Source organism: Clupea harengus, unplaced genomic scaffold (assembly GCF_900700415.2).
Source record: "Clupea harengus unplaced genomic scaffold, Ch_v2.0.2, whole genome shotgun sequence".
NCBI classification, from domain to species: domain Eukaryota; kingdom Metazoa; phylum Chordata; class Actinopteri; order Clupeiformes; family Clupeidae; genus Clupea; species Clupea harengus.
This window is the reverse complement of record NW_024880013.1, coordinates 17156-40197: the sequence shown is the minus strand read 5'-3', so window position 1 is coordinate 40197 and position 23042 is coordinate 17156. Positions and strand designations below refer to the sequence as shown.

The following is a 23042-nucleotide window of genomic DNA, read 5'->3' as shown; positions in this document are numbered from 1 at the left end:
AAAATCTTATAATTAAAATCTAACTGAAGTATATTTCCAGTCATGTTTTACATTTTTAAGTTCACCTGTTTGATAAGGAACTCTTAAGAGGTCAACCATGACTTCCTGTTCCACTGGCGTACAAAATGAGGTGACACAGGCCAAATTCCATTAGTCATTCATCACTATGGGAAAGACCCAAGAACACAGTGACGATGTGCGACGGAAAGTTGTGGAGCTGCACAAATCAAAATCTCTAAAGAGTTGAAAATACCCATTTCCACTATCATGGAAATAATTAAGAAGTTTAAAGCGACAGGAGATGTTAAGAATCAGCCTGGAAGAGGACGTGTCTGTACATTGACCCCACGCACCGTGAGGAGGATGGTTCGACTGGAAAAAGAATCTCCAAGGATCACAGCTGGAGAATTGTAGAGGTGAGTTGAGTCTTGGGGTCAGAAAGTCTCCAAAACTACCATCAGACGCCACCTACATCACCACAAGTTGTTTTGGAGGGTTGCCAGAAAAAGCCTCTGCTGTCAATCAACTACAAACTAAAGCGCCTACAGTTTGCCAAAAGTAAGAGACTTTCAATGGGCCGAGTTATATGGTCAGATGAGACCAAAATAAAGCTTTTTGGCAACAAACATCAAAGGTGGGTTTGGTGTAGACAGAAAGATAGCCATACAGAAAAGACCCCCATACCCAATATGCAGTATGGTGGCGGATCTTTGATGTTGTGGGGCTGTTTTTCTTCCAAAGGCCCTGGACATCTTGTTAGGATACATGGTATCATGGACTCCATCAAATACCAGCAGATATTAAATGAAAACCTAACAGCCCCCTCCAGTAAGCTTAAAATGGGCTGTGGTTGGACCTTCCAGCAGGTCAATGATCCGAAGCACACCTCAAAATCAACACAAAAATGGTTCACCGACCGCAGAATAAAGGTTTTGCCATGGCCATCACAGTCCCCCGACCTAAACCCCATAGAAAATCTGTGGGATGAGCTGAAGCCGAGTCTACAAATGTTGACCTCAGAATCTGAAGGATCTGGAGAGATACTGCATGTAGGAATGGTCTCAGATCCCGTGCCATGTGTTCACCAACCTCATCACGCATTATAGGAGAAGACTCAGAGCTGTTATCTTGGCAAAGGGAGGCTGCACAAAACATTAAATTAAGGGGTGCCAATAATTGTGGCACACATGTTTTGGGGAAAAATTTTATTTAATGTCAACAGTTTTTTTTTCTTTCAATAGTTTTACTTCAATGAAATATTTTTGAATATGTGAATATTTTGAGTGAAAGACCAAGAGGATAAACAGCAAAGACATATTTTTTTATAGCCTGTTTTGCTCATATTCACTAGGGGTGCCAATAATTGTGGAGGGCACTGTACCTCACACACACACACACACACACACACACATCATATCTCTCTGTCCTATACACACACACACACATCATATATCTTTCTACTACACACACACGTATTTCTCTCTCCTACACAATCACACACACATATCTTTGCCAAGAGGTTTGTGTGAGTGTGCATTTGAGATCAGTTTAATTTTGTTCACACAGAAGCACACTTAATCTCTGAAAAGCCGTCAGGCTTCAGGTTCAGAATAAGCCGTTAGGCTTCAGGTTCAGAATAAGCTGTCAGGCTTCAGGTTCAGAATAAGCCGTTAGGCTTCAGGTTCAGAATAAGCCGTTAGGCTTCAGGTTCAGGTCCCTTTTCACTTACTACATATACATGCATTTATTTAATTTAATATTCCTCACTCCTTCACCCTGTAAACTGCTGCTAGCCCTTCATTAAATTTGTTTGTTACTATTTTATATGTTATATGTTATATGTTATTTATTATCTTGTATGCCCGTCTACTGCGTAGATGTTGCCTGCCAGGTCATAAGAATTTCAATGCTCTGATGACGTTAAGTTATTTGGTGCATGTGACAATAAACACTTTGACTTTGACTTTGACTTTGACAAAAATAGGAAATAGTTCTCTGGTCCCACAAAGGTGTGTCAGCTTCAGAATAAGCCAAACTTCAGGTTCAGAATAAGCTGAGGTTCAGGTTCAGAATAAGCCGTCAGGCTTCAGGTTCAGGTCCCTTTCCACAAAAGTAGGAAATAGTTCTCTGGTCTCACAAAGGTCTGTCATTATGTATGAGTTTGGTATGTGTGTGTGTGTGTGTGTGTGTGTGTGTGTGTGTGTGTGTGTGTGTGTGTGTGTTGTGTGTGTGTGTGTGCATGTGCGCGTGTCTCAGAGGCCAACACCCTTGACGAGTGACGCCTCCAGTGTGACGTTGAACTCCTGTAGAGTCTGCAGCACTCGGATCAGAGAGTTGACCAGAGAATGATCCTTCAGCATGGGGGAGTCTTCATACATCTGAGCTGTGATTGGACACTCAGCCAGAAGAGCAATCCAATGGTGGAGCAGGTGGTCCCTGAGGAAAGCCATGCAACGTCCAGAGTACAGACAGTTAGCAATAACCCAAATCTGACCATAGAATTAGCAATAACCTAACTCTGACCATAGAGTTAACAATAACCCAACTCTGACCATAGAGTTAACAATAACCCAAGTCTGACCATAGAGTTAACAATAACCCAACTCTGACCATAGATAACAGAGTAGATACAGAGGGTTCCTTCTATTACCCATAACCAACTGCCTCTATTACCTATACCCTAGGGTCTATGTGTGTTTTTGTCAGAGTAAGTTTACTACAGCTAACACTCAACCCTGGGCCTTCTCTGAACACATACAGTTACATATAAACACACACACACAGTTATAATGTATAATGTATAATGTTATAATATATATATTCGGAATAACACAGGTGATTAATGCTTCATTTAATTCTGGAACATTTCCTTCTCTTTTCAAAGTGGCTCGGGTAACGCCGCTGCTCAAGAAGCCGTCTCTCGATCCCACTCAGGTAGAAAACTATCGACCGGTCTCACTTCTCACGCTCCTTTCTAAAACCATTGAGAGGGCAGCTTCCAAACAGGTTACCGAGTTCCTGTCAAAGAACAATCTCCTCGATCCAAACCAGCGGTCACTCCACCGAAACAGCCCTGTTGTCTGTAACGGAGGCCTTAAAAACAGCTAGAGCAGCAGCTCAATCCACGGCTCTCGTCCTGCTTGACTTATCAGCTGCATTTGATACAGTCAACCACCGCATCCTTCTGTCCATACTGTCAAGTATGGGCATTTCTGGCAATGCGCACTCCTGGTTTGAATCCTACCTCACTGGGCGCTCGTTCAACGTGTCATGGCAAGGTCAGCTGTCTGTACCTCACCTCCTCACCACTGGGGTGCCCCAAGGCTCGGTGATGGGACCACTTCTCTTTGCCATTTACACCACCTCGTTGGGCCCTATCATCCGCTCGCATGGGTTTTCCTATCACTGTTATGCCGATGATACTCAACTGTTTCTGTCTTTCCCTCCTGAGGACACCACGGTCTCGGCGCGGCTCTCGGACTGTCTGCTGATATATCCACATGGATGAAAAATCACCACCTTCAGCTGAACCTGGCCAAAACGGAGCTGATGGTCTTCCCAGCCAAACAGGTCATCCACCATAACATCAATATCAATATTGACTCTTTATCTCTTGTTCCAAAACAGCAAGAAACCTGGGGGTCATTATTGATGACCAACTGACCTTCACGGCCCATCGCCTCTGTCTCCAGGTCGTGCCGCTTTGCGCTATACAACATCTGCAAAATCAGGCCGTACCTAACCCAGTATGCCACCCAGCTGCTGGTGCAAACCTTGGTCAGTTCCCGCCTGGACTACTGCAACGCCCTCCTAACAGGCCTGCCGGCTTGCGTGGTGAAACCACTACAGATGATCCAGAACGCGGCGGCGCGTCTGGTGTTCAACCAACCGAAAAGGGCACACGTCACCCCGCTACTCATTGAGCTCCACTGGCTGCCAGTAGCTGCTCGCATTAAGTTCAAGTCACTTATGCTTGCCTACAGAGTGCTTGCTGGTTCTGCTCCCACCTAACTAAATGCTCTTGTAAGGGCAAATGTTACACCCAGGACGCTGCGCTCGTCTAGTGAGCGTCGTTTGGCACTGCCGTCTGTGCAAGCACGGCAATCCAGACTATTCTCATTTGTAGTTCCACGTTGGTGGAATGAACTGCCTAGTACTACCAGAGCAGGGGCATCCCTCTCTACCTTCAAGAAGCTTTTGAGGACCCAACTCTTCAGAGAGCACCTCCCTTCCTAACTGGCACCTGACTAGCGCTTCATTTGCACTTCAGCAGTTACATTCCTGCACTTCTGTTTCCTTTTTTCTAGGTCGTTGTTTTCTAATTCTCATGTAAAGTAGTATTTGTTGTTACACCATGCTTTTTATTGCTCTTAGATTGACTGTTCTCTCCCTTGTACGTCGCTTTGGACAAAAGCGTCTGCTAAATGACTAAATGTAAATGTAAATGTATATATATAACACACACAGAGTTATATATAAACACGCACACAGAGTTATATATATAAACACACATACACACACACACACACACACACAGTTATATATAAACACACACACACACAGTTATATATAAACACACACAGTTATATATATACACACACCCACACACAGTTATATATAAACACACACACAATTATATATAAACAAACACACACACACACAGTTATACAGTGGGGAAAATAAGTATTTGAACCCCTGCCGATTTTGCAAGTTTGACCACTTGCAAAGAAATGTGTGATCTATAATTGTAATAGTAGGTGTATTTTAACAGTGAGAAACAGAATATCAACAAAAAAATCCAGAAAACTGCATTTTATAACATTTAATTTGCATTTGATGCAGAAAATAAGTATTTGAACCCCTAGCAAAACATGACTTAGTACTTGGTGGAATAACCCTTGTTGGCAAGCACAGACGTCAGACTTTTCTTGTAGTTGGTCACCAGGTTTACACACATCTCAGGAGGGATTTTGGTCCACTCCTCTTTGCAGATCCTCTCCAAATCCTTAAGGTTGCGTTTTCAATGGGAGGGAATGAGGGAATGAGGTTAAAACCCAATATTCCACGTTACATGGCCCCATCCATAGTCCCCTCGATGCAGTGGAGTCGTCCTGTACCCTTGGCAGAGAAACAGCCCCAAAGCATAATGTTTCCACCTCCATGCTTGACGGTGGGGATGGTGTCATATTCAGCATTCTTCCCCCTCCAAACGCGGCAAGTCGAGTTGATGCCAAAGAGCTTGATTTGGTCTCATCCGACCACATCCTGTCTCCAATCCTCCTTAGAATCATTTAAGTGTTCATTGGCAAACTTCAGACGGCCCTGTACATGTGCTTCCTTGAGCAGGGGGACCTTGCGATTGTGCTGCAGTACTTCAAACCATTACGGCGGTAGTGTGTTGCCAATGGTTTTCTTGGTGACTGTGGTCCCAGCTGCCTCGAGATCATTCCACAAGCTCCCCCTGTGTAGTTCTGGGGTTATTCTGCACCTTTCGGATGATCACCGATACCGCACGAGGGGATATCTTGCATGGAGCCCCAGACCTAGAGCGATTGACCAGTTGTTTGGTGTTGCTTCCATTAACGAATAATCGCACCAATAGTTGTCTGCTTCTCACCAAGCTGCTTGCCGATGGTTTTGTAAACCATTCCAGCCTTGTGCAGGTCTACAATCTTATCTCTGAAGTCCTTGGTCAACTCTTTGGGCTTGCCCATGGTGGTGAGGTTGAAGGTGTGAAGTATGATTCTTTGGACAGGTTTCTTTTATACACGTCACCAGTTGAGATCAGGCGTACCTTGTTAGGCCTAATGAGGACTAATCTGTGTGCTTCTTGGGCACATAACTGATCATTGGGAGCCAGAATTCTTGCTGTTTGCTTGGGGGTTCAAATACTTATTTTCTGCATCAAATACAAATAAAGTCATAAATGTTATAAAATGCAGTTTTCTGGATTTGTTTGTTGATATTCTATTTCTCACTGTTAAAATACACCTACCATTACAATTATAGATCACACATTTCTTTGCAAGTGGCCAAACTTGCGAAATCGGCAGGGGTTCAAATACTTATTTTCCCCACTGTATATACACTAGAGGTGCAACCTCATTCTCTGCATCTGTATTTGTATCTGTTAAACTAACAAAATGATCTGTCACTGTATTTGTGTCTGTTAAACTAACAAAATGATCTGTCTCTGTATTTGTATCTGTAAAACCAACAAAATGATCTATCTCTGTATTTGTATCTGTAAAACCAACAAAATTATATGTCACTGTATTTGTATCTGTAAAACCAACAAAATTATCTGTCTCTGTACTTTTATATGTTAAACCAACAACATGATCTAAAATATTGTAGCGTCTTGTAATCCCACTGACTGACATCCATGTAGAGTCTTGCAGAGTCAGATGTACCTCTGGCTTCTATGCTGTTTATTACCTCAGGCACAAGCATTCAAGCACTGATACAGAAAGGCAGACTGGCATGGGCATTTTTTACAGTGGCATTCGATAGAGGGCAAGGTTAAATAAGACACCAGCACATTAGGAAAAAACCCACTAGGACACAAATCAGAACAGAACTGAAAATACACGCTAGCATTAACTAAGGAGGAAAACCAGAAGACATTTTAAATTAGAACACAAAACGTATTAAACAATGAAGTGTTCACACTCACAGTCCCACTACATACTGGCACCAAACACCTCACACACACATCAGAACACGGACACACACACACACAATGCTCGCTACAGGCCAAAGTATTTAAACAGCAAGCTGGTGGAAGCCTTGGACATGCAACGACTTGACGATTTGATGCAATCAAAAATGCTCAGATTTGTTCTTTACTTCTAAGAAACAAAATGCTGGATTGGCACATTATAAGTGCATTGTTTTAGAGCCACACTTGTAATGGTATAATCACATGCATGGAGTGGGATTATTAGACCTCAGTCAAGACGGTACTTTCTGCTTGGTTGATTACTTGTCGAGCCCGGATGGTGCAAAGTTAGTTACATACTTGCTGAATACCAGACCATAGTTTGACAGAATACTGATGTGGTTTTCAGTCATGTATTGGGGTTCATTCTTCCAGAATCCCTTCATAAATGACATGGAATTGTTACTTTTGACATAGTTCTTGTTTAAGCCTATAGAGTCTATAGGCTTAAAGAAGAACCATGTCAAAAGTAACAATTATAGACCAACACAGTCTATCATGTTCTGCAATTGCTAAATATTAATTTTCTTTCAAATGTATTTAAAAGTTATATATATTTAAACAAAATATTACCTGCTGTTGTTCTTTGCCTTTATGATCTGTCCCTATTTCCCGTTTCCTCCAGAATTCACCTGCCTTCTGTTGTGAAACCGATAGGTAAATGGACTGCATTTATATAGCGCTTTTCTACTCATAGAGCACAAAGCACTTTACATGTTAATGCCTCAGACAATAGGCTGTAATTAGCCTGGTCTAATTCTAATAACTATAGCCAATAAATGATATAATGTTTTTTTTCCCATCACCTTCCGTAGAAGCTATGGCATATCATGGCCACTAGAGAGCAGTAAGGCACACTGAATTAGCTGCATTACTTACAGTAACGTTTGACCATGAACTCCAAAATGTTGCCTGCATTAAGTTTGTGTGGAATTGGTGCTGCCTGCTCATAAAACACACACACACATTTGGCAGACAAAGTTTTATTTACAAATTTAAATAAATAAATAAATAAATAAATAACCTGAGACGCACACCACACAGAAACACACAAAGCCCAGTGACCATTTTTTGGTAAACAAACATTTCTTTGGAAGAATTGCTGTTAATGGTATGTCCCCAAAGAAAATCCAAATTGGATTGGATTGGATTCAATTTATTGTCATTGCACAGAGTACAAGTACAGAGGCAACGAAATGTAAATGACCTGCTAAGCTTACATCATGTGTCTAAAGTGATGACAGTGGTCATTATATATCTGCCGATCATAACAAATACTATTACTACATTAAATCACAAAATAAGTACATTAAATCTCAAAAACGCATTCTTAGTTTTAATTGAAACTAGTGCTGTCAGTTTAACGCGTTATTAACGGCGTTAACGCAAACCCATTTTAACGCCATAATTTTTTTTATCGCGAGATTAACGCGATTTTTTTTTTTTATTATTTTATTTTTAGATTAACATTATTTTTGGCCTCGCAAACTGTGTAGTAGGCTAACGTTACGGTTTGAGTGAATGGTGAGCGCGATACGGCGAAATGGATGATAAAAAGCTTCTGAATGGAAAGTTTACTTTACTAAAAGTTGTGTTGTGCAAAAGAAGCGAGCTTCACTGTTGTTTGAAAATGTCAACAGGCAGCTGGCTGAAAGCAAAGAAGTAGTAGGCTTACCTTGTATTGGTAACCTAACTGTTACAGTTGATTGTTTCTGAAATAAGAGGCCTGACTGCTATGTTCCCAGCAAACTTGAAAAAAAGAAAATATTAAGCCATGGTTTAACTCCACTATAGGCTGAGTCCTTGTTTACCTGAAATGTGCACTTTATAATTTTATTTTGTACCACCCTGTTTGGCAATGTTGGTTTTCAATAAAATAAAACATTTGCATAAAGCAAGCCAATCCACTTTTCCATGTTGATAAGGGCATTCAAATAAAAATAAAATGATGGAAAAAATAAATAAACGAAGGGACATTTAGAATAGATAAAAATGTGCGATTAATCGCGATTCATTTTGAGTTAACTACGACATAAATGCGATTAATCGCGATTAAATATTTTAATCGTTTGACAGCACTAATTGAAACATTGGTTAATAAATGTCATGTGTTTAGTTGATTGCTGTTTCATTTAAAACAACAAAATGTCTTAACCGTAAAACTAATGACCCTGGACCGGTGTGTGTGTATGTGTGTGTGTGTGTGTGTGTCTGTGTGTGTGTGTGAGTATGGTGTGCGTGTATGTCTGGATGTCTATGTGCATGTGTATTTGTGGATGTCTAATTGTGTGTGCGTGTGTGTGTGTGTCTATATATGTGGGTGTGTGTGTGTGTCTGTGTGTGTGTGTGTGTGTGTGTGTGTGTGTGTGTGTGTGTGTGTGTGTGCGCATGTCCATCCTCAGGTCTTGCTGCTGTGTGTCTCAGTGCTGCTTTGGCTCTGTGTGCTCTGGGAGTGTCTGGTTGCACAGAGCCACATGGAGATGAAGAAGCCTGCAGAGTCAGGAGACACATGAAGAACACTGATGAACACATGAAGAACACTGATGAACACATGAAGAACACTGATGAACACATGAACAACACAGATGAACACATGAAGAACACTGATGAACACATGAAGAACACATGAACACATGATGAACACATGAACAACACAGATGAACACTGATGAACACTGATGAACACTGATGAACACATGAACACATGAACAACATTGATGAACACTGATGAACATTGATGAACAATGATGAACACATGAACAACACTGATGAACACATGAAGAACACATGAACAACACTGATGAACACATGAAGAACACTGATGGACACATGAAGAACACATGGACAACACTGATGAACACATGAAGAACACTGATGAACACATGAACAACAATGATGAACACATGAACAACAATGATGAACACATGAACAGCGCTGAAGAACGCTGATGAACAACACTGATGAACACATGAACAACACTGATGAACACATGAAGAACACTGATGAACACTGGTAAACACATGAGGAACACATGAGGAACACTGATGAACACATGAACAGCGCTGCCATTGTCCTGTATAATGTGCATGTGATGAATAAAACCTTGACTTGACCTTTGTCATATCAACAGGAATTCCTCTACCTCAAACTTTGCACAATATTCAATATGTTTTATGAGAGACTGTGACATAACTAATAAAACTTTGCACATGCAGATTCCATATGTTTTATGAAAGACTGACATAACTAGTACATTCCCTCTCAGGTACTAGTTGCGCATGGCTCCACACACACACGCGCAAATTCATACACACACACACACACACACAATCACACACACACCCACATACACACAAACACAATCACACACATAATCACGCACACACACAAACATGCACACACACAAACACAATCGCACACATACACACACTCACACATAAGCACATACACACACACACAAACACACACAAAAACACACACACACACACACACACACACACCCAAACACACACACCTTGCCTTGCCTTGGAAAGAGTTGAGTATGCAGAAGAGGTAGATGCCGGCCAGGGTTAGCTGACTAAAGGAGAGGAAGACGAGGCCCCATGTGATGCCCAGCATGCAGGACACGGCCATGAGTGAGCAGGCGTCTCTCCCCATGCGGCCGCCCTTACTCTTCTCTCCTGGGGGGGCGCCACTGAGGCGCAGCTGCAGGACCAGCCTCACAGTCACCACCAGCACACCCAGGTTACACACAAACACCAGCGCGAAGCCCCCGACCGTGGTGACCAGCTTCACCACATCACTGCTGATGTAGCACCTGGGAGACACGGCAGACATGGAGAACAGAGAACATCATGCAACCTGGAAATGCTTCACACTGCACCAGTCCGATACATCCCGATACTATACATCACTATTTATCTATTATACTATTTACTATACTAAGTCCAATACAAAACAGGAAAAGCATTTAGAAACTTGCCTAATTTTATTGGCCAACCCTTTAACTTTTCAACTGTCCCAGAATCTGTGCAGATATCTAATCAATAGTGCTTTCATAATCCTCTCTGCTGTAAGTCAGTGGGTAGTTTTGCTTGTGTAGGCTAACTAGTGTATGCTAACTGGTTTAGGCTAACTGGTGTTGTCATATACAGTGTGTAGGCTAACTAGTGTAGGCTAACTGTTGTTGTCATAGACAGTGTGTAGGCTAACTAGTGTAGGCTACCTGTTGTTGTCATAGACAGTGTGTAGGCTAACTAGTGTAGGCTAACTGTTGTTGTCATAGACAGTGTGTAGGCTAACTAGTGTAGGCTAACTGTTGTTGTCATAGACAGTGTGTAGGCTAATTAGTGTAGGCTAACTGTTGTTGTCATAGACAGTGTGTAGGCTAACTAGTGTAGGCTAACTGTTGTTGTCATAGACAGTGTGTAGGCTAACTAGTGTAGGCTAACTGTTGTTGTCATAGACAGTGTGTAGGCTAACTAGTGTAGGCTAACTGTTGTTGTCATAGACAGTGTGTAGGCTAACTAGTGTAGGCTAACTGTTGTTGTCATAGACAGTGTCTAGGCTAACTAGTGTAGGCTAACTGTTGTTGTCATAGACAGTGTGTAGGCTAACTCGTGTAGGCTAACTGGTGTCGTCATAGACAGTGTGTAGGCTAACTACTGTAGGCTAACTGGTTAAGGCTAACTGGTGTCGTCATAGACAGTGTGTAGGCTAACTAGTGTATGCTAACTGGTTTAGGCTAACTGGTGTTGTCATATACAGTGTGTAGGCTAACTAGTGTATGCTAACTGGTTAAGGGCTAACTTGTGTAGGCTAACTGGTGTCTTCATAGACAGTGTGTAGGCTAACTAGTGTAGGCTAACTGGTTTAGGCCAACTGGTGTCGTCATAGCATAGACAGTGTGTAGGCTAACTGGTTTAGGCTAACTAGTGTTGTCATAGACAGTAGGGATGCACCGATACCGATACCAGTATCGGTATCGGTGCCGATACTTCGTTAAAATACTCGTACTCGTACTCGTACTCGTTGAATTGCCGATACCAAGCACCGATACCACTCATCAGTATTTCACTGCATCAAACTGGCGGGCTATGCTGACACAAAATGTGATTTATTGTCCTACCTGTCCTACCATTCTCTGCCAGACTAGTAAGTAGCTTATTTGCCGTCTTGTGTTGCATTTGCTTGATGTTTGACTGTGTTAGGAAAGTTTGTCATAGTGTCAAAGTATTTCAGTATACAGGTTTCGCTAAATTTAGCTGCTAGCATCTCGTTAGCGATTAGCAATTCCGTTGTGCTGCCTTAACGGCGATTTGGGCTCATTTTAAGATAAATGACGACGACAGGAGTAAGGCACAGTGTAAGATCTGCACTGCTACGGTGTCGAGGGGCGGAAAGGAAAGTACTCTGTTTAACACAAGCAATTTGATTAAACATCTGAAGACGCACCATAGTGCTAAGTACACAGAGTTCACTGATGCTAGTGGCGCAAGACCGAAGCAAACAATCTTAACTAACGTCTTGCAAAAAAAAAAAAACGCGCACGCACACACAGAGAGAGAGAGAAAGACTGTGCCACATAGGTTAAGTGATTGTTTGTATACTTGAGCAGGAGATTCTTCTGATCCTTTTGTAACTGAAATGTGCTCTTGTGCTAATCCAGTAATAGTTCTGTTCACTTTTTGTGAAGCAGACTGTGTTGTTAACTATGCAGCAAATTGAATTGCCTTTATCTGGTTATATTTGCATTTTGTCTAATGTGATGATATTGTCTGTTTGAAGGCTTTTTTTGTGTGTTAAAACCAGAAAGCTCTGTTTATTTTTGGCTTGGGATAGCCTTCTGTTAATTTTGTACTATAGGCTTGACATAATCTGCAGAGGATAAAAAATCTGCCTCCAAATTAATTGCACTTTCATGGAGACCAAATCTAAGAAGTATCGGTATCTGTACTCGGTATCGGCAAGTACACAAATAAAAATACTCGTACTCGTATCGGTTTGTAAAAAAGTGGTATCGTGCATCCCTAGTGTGCAGGTTAACTAGTATAGACTAACTGGTTTAGGCTAACTTGTGTAGGCTAACTGGTGTCGTCATAGACAGTGTGTAGGCTAACTAGTGTAGGCTAACTGGTGTCGTCATAGCATAGACAGTGTGTAGGCTAACTGGTTTAGGCTAACTAGTGTTGTCGTAGACAGTGTGCAGGTGCTAGTGTAGACTAACTGGTTTAGGCTAACTTGTGTAGGCTAACTGGTGTCGTCATAGGCAGTGTCTAGACTAACTAGTGTTGTCATACTCAGTTTGTAGGCTAACTGGTTTAGGCTAACTTGTGTAGTCAACATAACTAATGTTGTCATGTCCAGTGGGTAGGCTAATTGTTGTTGACTCACATCTGTAGTGTGCTGTTGGAATCATTTCCAGGGGGTATGACAGTTACAAGCCCATAAACATCTTTGTCGATGATCAGGATTAAACATACAACAACAGCAGGAATGCCTGGCGGGTATAGACACAAGGGGACAAGTCCATGTGGATGCGAACACACACACACACACACACACACACACACACACACACACACACACACACACACACACAATGGTGCAAAGATTAGTTGCCATGATCCCACTAAGTTCAGCCATGAGTGGCGCTGCAGCTGGAAGCTACAGGGTTAGGGTTAGGGTATACACTTCCCCACAGGTAAACAGGATTAGTGGTGCCACACACACACACTTACCCCAGCCCAACAGACCCAGCTTGAGCAGGTATCTGTTGATGTAGGTGTTGAAGACGCGCACCAGAAGCAGGTAAAGATGGAAGCCCTCGATGGCCATCCAGCTGAAAGTGGCCAGTAGGCAGTAGTGCAGCATGATGGCAATATAAACACAGCCACCAGAGGGTGCCATAGATGCCACCCAGTGGCTGGGCAGGAAATGGGCATTCAGCAGAATCAGGGCTATAGCCAAATTAATATGCACCTTCTTAGACACGTCTGAGTCCACTTGCCTGGGAGAAAGAGAGAAAGAATCAGGGCTATGGCCAAATTAATCTATCCCCTGGCAACATAGTAACAGTAAAGTGCAAGTGCACCATTAATCTATCCCCTGGCAACATAGTAACATTAAAGTGGCAGTGCCCCATTAATCTATCCCCTGGCAACATAGTAACATTAAAGTGGCAGTGCCCCATTAATCTATCCCCTGGCAACATAGTAACATTAAAGTGGCAGTGCCCCATTAATCTATCCCCTGGCAACATAGTGGCTCATCATGCCATCTACTGTTTAAAATCATCCTGAACCTTGCAAGGCCCATGCTGACGTCGAGTAGACCATTTGGTACATCTCCACATCATGAAATCGGCGGCCCACCTCCCCCAGCCCCCGCTGGTGAGAGTGGGTGAGTGTGAGATTTGCACTTGCAGAATTTTATCTCGACTCATATTTTACTTCGGTGTCTTCTCCTTTCACTCATTAATTCTCCAGCAATCCCTACTTTATCTTCCTCCCTACTTTAAATAACATGAAGCAATCCCTACTTTAAATAGCATGAAGCAATCCCTACTTTAAATAGCATGAAGCAATCCCTACTTTAAATAACATGAAGCAATCCCTACTTTAAATAGCATGAAGCAATCCCTACTTTAAATAACATGAAGCAATCCCTACTTTAAATAACATGAAGCAATCCCTACTTTAAATAGCATGAAGCAATCCCTACTTTAAATAACATGAAGCAATCCCTACTTTAAATAGCATGAAGCAATCCCTACTTTAAATAACATGAAGCAATCCCTACTTTAAATAACATGAAGCAATCCTTAGGAGGTTGAGGCCTGTTTGACTTTTTAAGGAAGTCTCACATGCCTTGATGTTTTTGTATATTTCTCCTAACTAAAAACATGTAGAAATATGTAGAAGATTCAAGGTTTCTGGGGGTGTTCTTTTTATGATTCGCTGAGCTTTACGGTGGAAACCCATGACACCGTTACGAGCGACGCGATATTCTAATCCCATGCATTTCAACGGGAGCCAGTCCATTGTGACGTAGACCACCTTTTTGGGCGACGCGACCGATAAAAGTTGAAAAATGTTGAATCCTATGCAAATGAGGAGCGATTTTTCCCGCAGCGGCCAATCAGAATGTTTGGTGTCGTCTCTGACAGTTTGAAAATGCTATTTCCACACGTTACAACACGCCCACTCAAAGTGATGGAAGCGTATCGCGTCGCTGTCATGGGTTTCCACCGTTAGTGGAGATGGTTGTCGATTTCAGGAAGAACCCAGCCCCTCCTAACCCCATCACCCTGAGTGACGCCCCAGTTGACAGTGTGGAGTCCATCCGCTTCCTGGGCACCATCATCTCCCAGGACCTCAAGTGGGAGCTAAACATCATCTCCCTCACCAAAAAGGCACATCAGAGGATGTACTTCCTGCGGCAGCTGAAGAAATTCAACCTGCCAAAGGCAATGATGGTGAACTTTTACACCTCCATCATTGAGTCCATCCTCACCTCCTCCATCACCATCTGGTACGCTGCTGCCACTGCCAAAGACAAAAGCTGACTGCAGCGTGTCATTCGTTCTGCGGAGAAGGTGATTGGCTGCAATTTGCCATCTCTCCAGGATTTGTATGCATCCAGGACCCTGAGGCGTGCAGGGAAGATTATGGCTGATCCCTCCCACCCTGGACACAAACTCCTTGTGCCACTCCCCTCCGGCAGAAGGCTGTGGTCCATCAGGACCAAAACCTCACGCCACCTGAGCACCTTCCTGTCTGAGGTTGGCCTTATCAACAAGGCCCGGGACCCCCGCCCCCCAACACGGACTCTAATCCCTTTTTTGCACACTCCTGCTGTAACTTAATATGTGTATTGTTTATTGTTTATTGTGTATGTTTATTGTTTGCACCAACGTACCACAAAAAATTCCTCGTAGGTGAAAACCTACTTGGCAGTAAAAACCTTTCTGATTCTGATTCAGATTCTGATTCTGATTTAAAGGCATATTGACAGCAAGAACAAAAGAACAGCAAGAGCAAGAAGGGTTAAATAACATGCAATCCTTACTTTATCAGGCAAATTGCTGCTTTATGCATTTGCAATGTTACCTTTGGTCCCATAGGCTCTCCTAACTCCCATAGGCTCTTCTGACTCCCATAGGCTCTCCTAACTCCTATAAGCTCTCCTAACTCCCATAGGCTCTCCTAACTCCCATAGACTCTCCTAACTCCTATAAGCTCTCCTAACTCCCATAGGCTCTCCTAACTCCCATGCAACCTCAGGACATTCCAGATCTGTTTCGGCTATTTTAATTGGGTTATGGCACTGAGCGAACCCTAACCCTGACCCCTAACCCTAAGATAAATGTTTCAATTTCAAGCAGCTCAATCTGCAATTTAGGATGGCATAAACACACACACACACACACACACACACACACGAACACACACACACACACACACACGAACACACACACTCTCTCACACACACACACACACACACACACACACAGACACAAACACAGACACACACACACACACACTCTCTCTCACACACACACACACACACACACAAACACTTGCACCCTTGCTGGGTTGCAATCCACTACGTGGGACTATAATTCTTATACATTAAAAGTTCACTGTGTAATAATTTGTTGTGTAGTGTCACAAATTCATACTGAACTTTAAAGGTTCACTGTGTAATCATAGGGTTACTGAACTTTAAAGGTTCACTGTGTAATCATAGGATTACTGAACTTTAAAGGTTCACTGTGTAATCATAGGGCTACTGAACATGTCCCTATCATACCCCATCAGATAACATTTTAGCCACATCATTTCCTTATAATGGAACAATGTCATGCAAAGCATTTCCCTCAACTCATTTGCAGTGTGTGCAGTGTGTGTGGAATGTGTGTGTTTGAGGATGTGTGCGTAGACCACATGAGTGTGTGTGCGTGCGTGTGTGTGTCCTCACGTACAGCTTGTTCCTGCTGAGGCACTGTGTGTGATGAGTTGGTTAGTTTTGTTAACAGCAGGAAACACGAATTCTCATGACAGCTATTCATTTGCATTTTCAAATTCTAGGCTAAATCTATTTTGAACTACTTCTGAGTTAGACCACACCCACTTCTGGTTTCTGAAAACAGGTACAGATAATAGCCCTGCTGCAAACCCTTAGTGTATACACACACACACACACACATACACACACTCACACACACACACACACACACACACACACACACACACACACTCACATACCCACACCAAGGTTATTATCGTTAACGAAAACTAACGAAAAAACAAAAACGAGGTGTGATTTTTTTTTTCGTTAACTGAAATAAAAATAAAAACGAGGCTTTATAAAAAAACGATAACTAACTGAAACTGTATTGTGTCTTTACAAAACTAACTAAAATAAAATAGAATTATAGAGAAAATGTCCTTCGTTTTCGTCTTTGTCAATGTATTTCATAGATGTCAATTTATTTCATACATAGCCTTATAGTCTATCTTCCGCCGTACCACATTTAATACACGCCCCTCACCTAGTTTCATGGCGGCAAAAATCGGGAGAAAGCGTGCCTTGCATAAGTATTCACCCCCTTGGATGTTTTTGGAATTACTTGGAACAGTAACGTGCGGTGAGGTTCGTGGCTGGTGAGGCACTTCAGAGTCAGATTTACAAATATATAAACCCAATACAGTAGCTTAAATCACCATTCAATTGGCAGCTTGCACTTTGACTACTGGTTGTTTTTCATATCAGCATTCTTTACACACAGCATTCTTTACATAGTCTGGTAAGGTGGCTACATACAGTTGGCAGCTGCTAGCTTGTGATGAACTCGTGTTAATATGTGTGATTATGCACTCGTGAATATGAACTCTTACGAAGTTGCACAGGTCCAAAACCAAAATCTATTCTTGAGGTTCAAAATATTTTCAAAGCAATTTGGCTTTGGGTGTGAGAAGTCGATCGAGTTATCTTCTGTCCCGTCGTTTGAAGCATACCTTTTAGCTACGGCATTGGTCTCCCATTATTGATCAATTCACGTTTTGATTGAAAGTCCAGTTATGAGAAATGTTTTAGCTTAGCTATAGAATCTTCCATTTTCGTAGTCAAGGTCAAATATAAGAAGAGTAACGGCAGAACAAGCACAAACCCGACCGGTGGGCTCTCGCATGCTCCCTTCATTGAAGCAGAGGTACTGTTTGCCTCCTCTCTGTGCTTTTTCAATGCAGCTTTACGTCAGATCAGCAAGAGTAAATAGGTTCTACGCATGCGCTCAACCCAGTTTGTGAGGGATTGCGCAATCTGAGATGAGGCACCGCTCGTCGCTGCCTCACCGTCTCCCTGTCTCCTGTCTGTTTGAACAGGATATGCGCAAATTCTGACTGACACACGTCTGACACAGATCTTTCATAGTTGTCTTTTGTGGATGGCTGTTCATCTGTCCTAAGTGAATATTTTTTTTTAAATGGTATGTTTGGTGATTTTTTATTACATATTATTTATTATAGCTTGTATCTTCTATTCATTTTGAGCATTTTGTTTTGCAAGCCAAAAAATGAAGCTTCCCTGACTGCCCCCCCCCCCTCCCCCTTGGTCTGTTGCATTCCGCGGTAAAGACTAAAACTAATAAAAACTAAACTCAAACTAAGCATTTTCAAAAAATAGAAACTAAACTAAACTAGCAAACCCGCTTTAAAAACTAATTAAAACTAAACTGAAATTGAAAACAAAAAGTCAAAACGAAATAAAAATAAAAACTAGTGAAAAATGCAAAACTATAATAACCTTGACCCACACACACTCACACTAACACACACACACACACACACACACACACACACACACACACACACACACAGACACTCACACACACACACTCTCACACACACACACACACACACACACACACACACATCTCTTGTGTAACTACCTCTGGATGAGGAACAGGAAGACGGTGAGAAGCAGGAAAGCGAGAGAGATGCTACAGCCAATCACAGAGATGTAGGTGAGGTTCACAACATGGGCCTTGGTGATATTAGGAGACACCTAAATGTAGATAAATATGTATCATTAATACATGTAAATCACCACATATCATTAATCATATGTAAATCACCACATATCATTAATCTGATGTAAATCACCACATTTCATGTCACATTCTCTTATTCTACCCCATACTCTGTGCTAGCTTTACCTGCAATGTAAATAACTGCCACCATCTACATAGTTTTCTGTTCCATTACTCTTCTTACCCTGGCAATAGTAATCTTACAAGTGCACTGTATACCCACTAAGTAATGACAGTAATATCTATGCATTCGATTAAAAATTTTACACATTTGCTTTACATGTTTGCTTTACACGTTTGCTAGCGTTGCTACTAGCGTTTGTATGGATTCTAACCCTCACCCTACCTAAACCCTCACCCTCACCCTCAGAATGGCCCAACGGTTCATCCTGCGAAAACACACCTAAACCTAAACAATAGTGCTGTCAGTTTAACACGTTATTAACGGCGTTAACGCAAACCCATTTTAACGGCGTTCATTTTTTTATCGCGATATTAACGCGCATTTTTTTTTTTTTTTAGATTAATGTTCTTTTTGGCCTCGCAAACTGTGTAGTATGCTAACGTTACGGTTTGAGTGAATGGTGAGCGCGATAAGGCGAAATGGATGATAAAAAGCTTCTGAATGGAAAGTTTACTTAAGTTGTGTTGTGCAAAAGAAGCAAGCTTCACTGTTGTCCGAAAATGTCAACAGGCAGCTGGCTGAAAGCAAATAAGTAGTAGGCTTACCTTTTATTGGTAACCTAACTGTTACGGTTCATTGTTTCTGAAATAAGAGGCCTGATGCTATGTTCCCAGCAAACTTGAAAAAAAAGAAAATATTAAGCCATCATTTAACTGCACTATAGGCTGAGTCCTTGTTTACCTGAAATGTGCACTTTATAATTTTATTTTGTACCGCCCTGTTTGGCAATGTTGGTTTTCAATAAAATAAAACATTTGCATAAAGCAAGCCAATCCACTTTTCCATGTTGATAAGGGCATTAAAATAAAAATAAAATGATAAAAATTTCCGATTAATCACGATTAATTTTGAGTTAACTATGACATAAATGCGATTAATCGTGATTAAATATTTTAATCGTTTGACAGCACTACTAAACAACCTTCAAGCAATTATCTGTCAAAGCAAAGCATGTTGGAAGAAGGTGTACTGTCCATCACATACCAACAGTACAGCGAAGTAAGTCAGGTGGTTACAAGAACAGACCACTTTGGCATTCTCTTTTATCCACTTGGTTGAGCAGCCTTCCTGGCTGAAACCTGAAAGGAATAGATATTTATATATATATCCAACTGCATTACCCCCCCCCCCCCCCATACCTTACCACATATTTATATATCCATCTGAATAATAATCCTTAATCTAACCCTGACCCTGATCATGACCCCAAGCCCTGACCCCTAACCCTGACCCTGACCGCCAAGAGGAGCTACAGGTAAAGGTGCAAGCCTTATGGACAGATAGACACACTCACCATTATATTATACACAGATAAACACACCCACCGTTATATTATACACAGATAAACACACCCAGCATTATATTACACACAGTTAAACACACCCAGCATTATATTGTACACAGATAAACACACCCAGCATTATATTATACACAGATAAACACACCCAGCATTATATTATACACAGATAAACACACCCAGCATTATATTATACACAGATAAACACACCCAGCATTATATTATACACAGATAAACACACCCAGCATTATATTACACACCCAGCATTATATTATACACAGATAAACACACCCAGCATTATATTATACACAGATAAACACACCCAGCATTATATTACACACCCAGCATTATATTATACACAGATAAAAACACCCAGCATTATATTATATATGTCGGTGAGAAAAACACACAGAATCATATTACACATATCTGTGAGGAAAACACACAGAATCATATTACACATGTCGGTGGTCACAAGCAAATGTAGATTATTAGGAAATGCAAATCAAAACCATACCATCAGCATCACCAAGAGATCATCCTTACTTTTGTTTGAGAAGTCCAAAAATACACAAGATGGTTCCTTTGTGTCCTACAGATAATAAGATGAGGAGTAGTGTGTCACAATGTTATACAATTACAGGCCAAGTGTGTGTGTGTGTGTGTTTGTGTGTGTGTGTGTGTGTGTGCATATGTGCCACGCATTGTTATAAAACATTCTGATCTCCATGTTGACAGTCAGTGAAGCTTGGTGAATTTACAAAGCATGACCTTTTAATGGACATATCTGGGGTTTGTTATAGTAACATTAAAATCGCTGTTGAGTTTGGAGTCATATACTCACGTCAGAGATGTTTAAATTCACTGTGATATTGATGCACTGGCTCAACCCTGAGATGTTCTTATCACAGACGCTAATCCCAAAAAGGCGTCCATCTAGGACACCGAAATCCTGGACAAGAAAAACAAAATGGCAGCTCCTGTTGCATCATGGGAATGTTGATTTCTGGTCTGGCAAATATACACTGAAAGCTGTGACAAAGCCCAACCCCAACCCCAACACCAGCCCTAACCCCAACCCCAGCCATAACCCTAAGCACTATGAATCAGATTTGTGATGAAGCACTGAAGGTTCCATGCACACTGTACACGCGTATCGTTGGATACTGAATTACACATTTTGGGTAGCTTTGGGTGAAGGCAAAATATACATGTGTAACTCAAGGCAGCATTATTGAAAAAGGCCATGGGATATTGCCCACATAACTACCAGAGCTGGTCTTCTCATAGCATAATTAGGTTAGGGTAAGAGTTAGTTCTGGATAAGGACTTAGTCTTACTGGGAAGTAAGGGATATGAATGTACCGTAGGCTTGACTGACCTCTAAATTAATGGGAGAACGGATCAGAAAGATGGCAATTGTGTTTTCCTCTTCCTCTTTCAGAAGCTCAGTGGGAAGGTCAATATTTGCCAAACCGGAACCAAACTGGAACTGACCTGGAACCTGAGAAACCAGTAATGCTGTAAGTAGTTTAATCAAAGTGGCAGTAAAGGGCTTTTATCTGAAGCTTCCGAGCTAATTGGCGAACAGTCAAAAGCAAAACTCAATCACATTTCTCCAGCATATTCTGATATTCTGTAATGTTTTGAGTACACAGTGAAGCTGTTGTTACATCTACCATAAAATATTAAACTAATATATTGTCACTTTTCTCATATTATTGTGGCGCGCAGCGAGCATGTTGTGTGTGTTCTGGGTGGTGTGTGTGTGTGTGTTCTGGGTGGTGTGTGTCTGTGTGTGTGTCTGGGTGGTGTGTATGTGTGTGTGTGTTCTGGGTGGTGTGTATGTGTGTTCTGGGTGGTGTGTGTCTGTGTGTGTGTTCTGGGTGGTGTGTGTGTGTGTGTGTGTGTTCTGGGCGTAGTTGTGTGCCAAAATGCCATGCGAATGCAAGAGTAAATGATTTATCGTTCAATTCTAAGCTTTGTGTTCTAATTACAAATGTCTTTTCCTCCTTGGTTAATGTTACAGTGTATTTTCTGTTAGCCATCAGAGTCCGTCTGTTTAGCATTTGTGGCCTAGTGGGGTTTTCCTACTGCAAGTGCCAGTGTGAAATGCCAGTGCCAGTGCCAGTGCCAGTGCCAGAGCTAGTGCCAGTGCATCATTTTTGAGAATTCTAGATTCTATTTATGGCTGCTGCAAAAATCACCACAAACCCTTAAAAGATCCTGTTGGGACTGAGCAATGTGGACAGGTAGATTTACAGACTTGCAGAACTAGGCACTTGCGTGTCTGTCAGGCACAATCTAGAAGCTCACATGAACTCCACAAAGGCACCAAGGGCATAGAGGATGAACTTAACTTAAATAACTAGTTTGAAATTGGGTTCATCACTCTAACTTTAAACACAACAACCTGCGCTGCTAAAATTAGGGCAACAAATAATATAGGACTCTGTGCTTATATGTGACCTTAGATCATATTGTTTTCACATACAAGTGTTCAACAGGCATGTAGAAATACTCAATTTTAATGAATGGTTGTGTGGACGAGGGCTTGTAGGCTGAACTTACCTGGTCCTCAATATCGCCCCCCACCACTCCCTGTAGAACAACGAATATAAATTATCTTTTCACAGCATACATAGTACATTGCAAAATAACACTTAACATCGCGTATCACATGCTGTAATATTTATCTGTACCTTTGTGTCTTATAGACCCTTGCCCTTTGTGTCTTATCGATCCTT

The 23042-nt window shown here is 41.7% G+C and overlaps 1 protein-coding gene across 1 annotated transcript in view; it reads right to left on the bottom strand.

Moving 5' to 3' along the window:
- Nucleotides 1-9119: 9119 nt before the first annotated feature.
- Nucleotides 9120-23042, bottom strand: part of LOC122131109 (adhesion G-protein coupled receptor G5-like) — a 28281-nt gene continuing 14358 nt past the window's right edge. Inside the window, exons 5-13 of the mRNA XM_042706025.1 lie at nucleotides 22867-22896; nucleotides 21677-21799; nucleotides 21140-21247; nucleotides 20813-20887; nucleotides 18674-18789; nucleotides 13461-13729; nucleotides 13114-13219; nucleotides 10235-10537; nucleotides 9120-9240 (exon numbers count right to left, since the gene is read on the bottom strand). Coding sequence (XP_042561959.1) covers nucleotides 9120-9240; nucleotides 10235-10537; nucleotides 13114-13219; nucleotides 13461-13729; nucleotides 18674-18789; nucleotides 20813-20887; nucleotides 21140-21247; nucleotides 21677-21799; nucleotides 22867-22896 — 1251 coding nt within the window. The remainder of the gene's footprint in view (nucleotides 9241-10234; nucleotides 10538-13113; nucleotides 13220-13460; nucleotides 13730-18673; nucleotides 18790-20812; nucleotides 20888-21139; nucleotides 21248-21676; nucleotides 21800-22866; nucleotides 22897-23042) is intronic.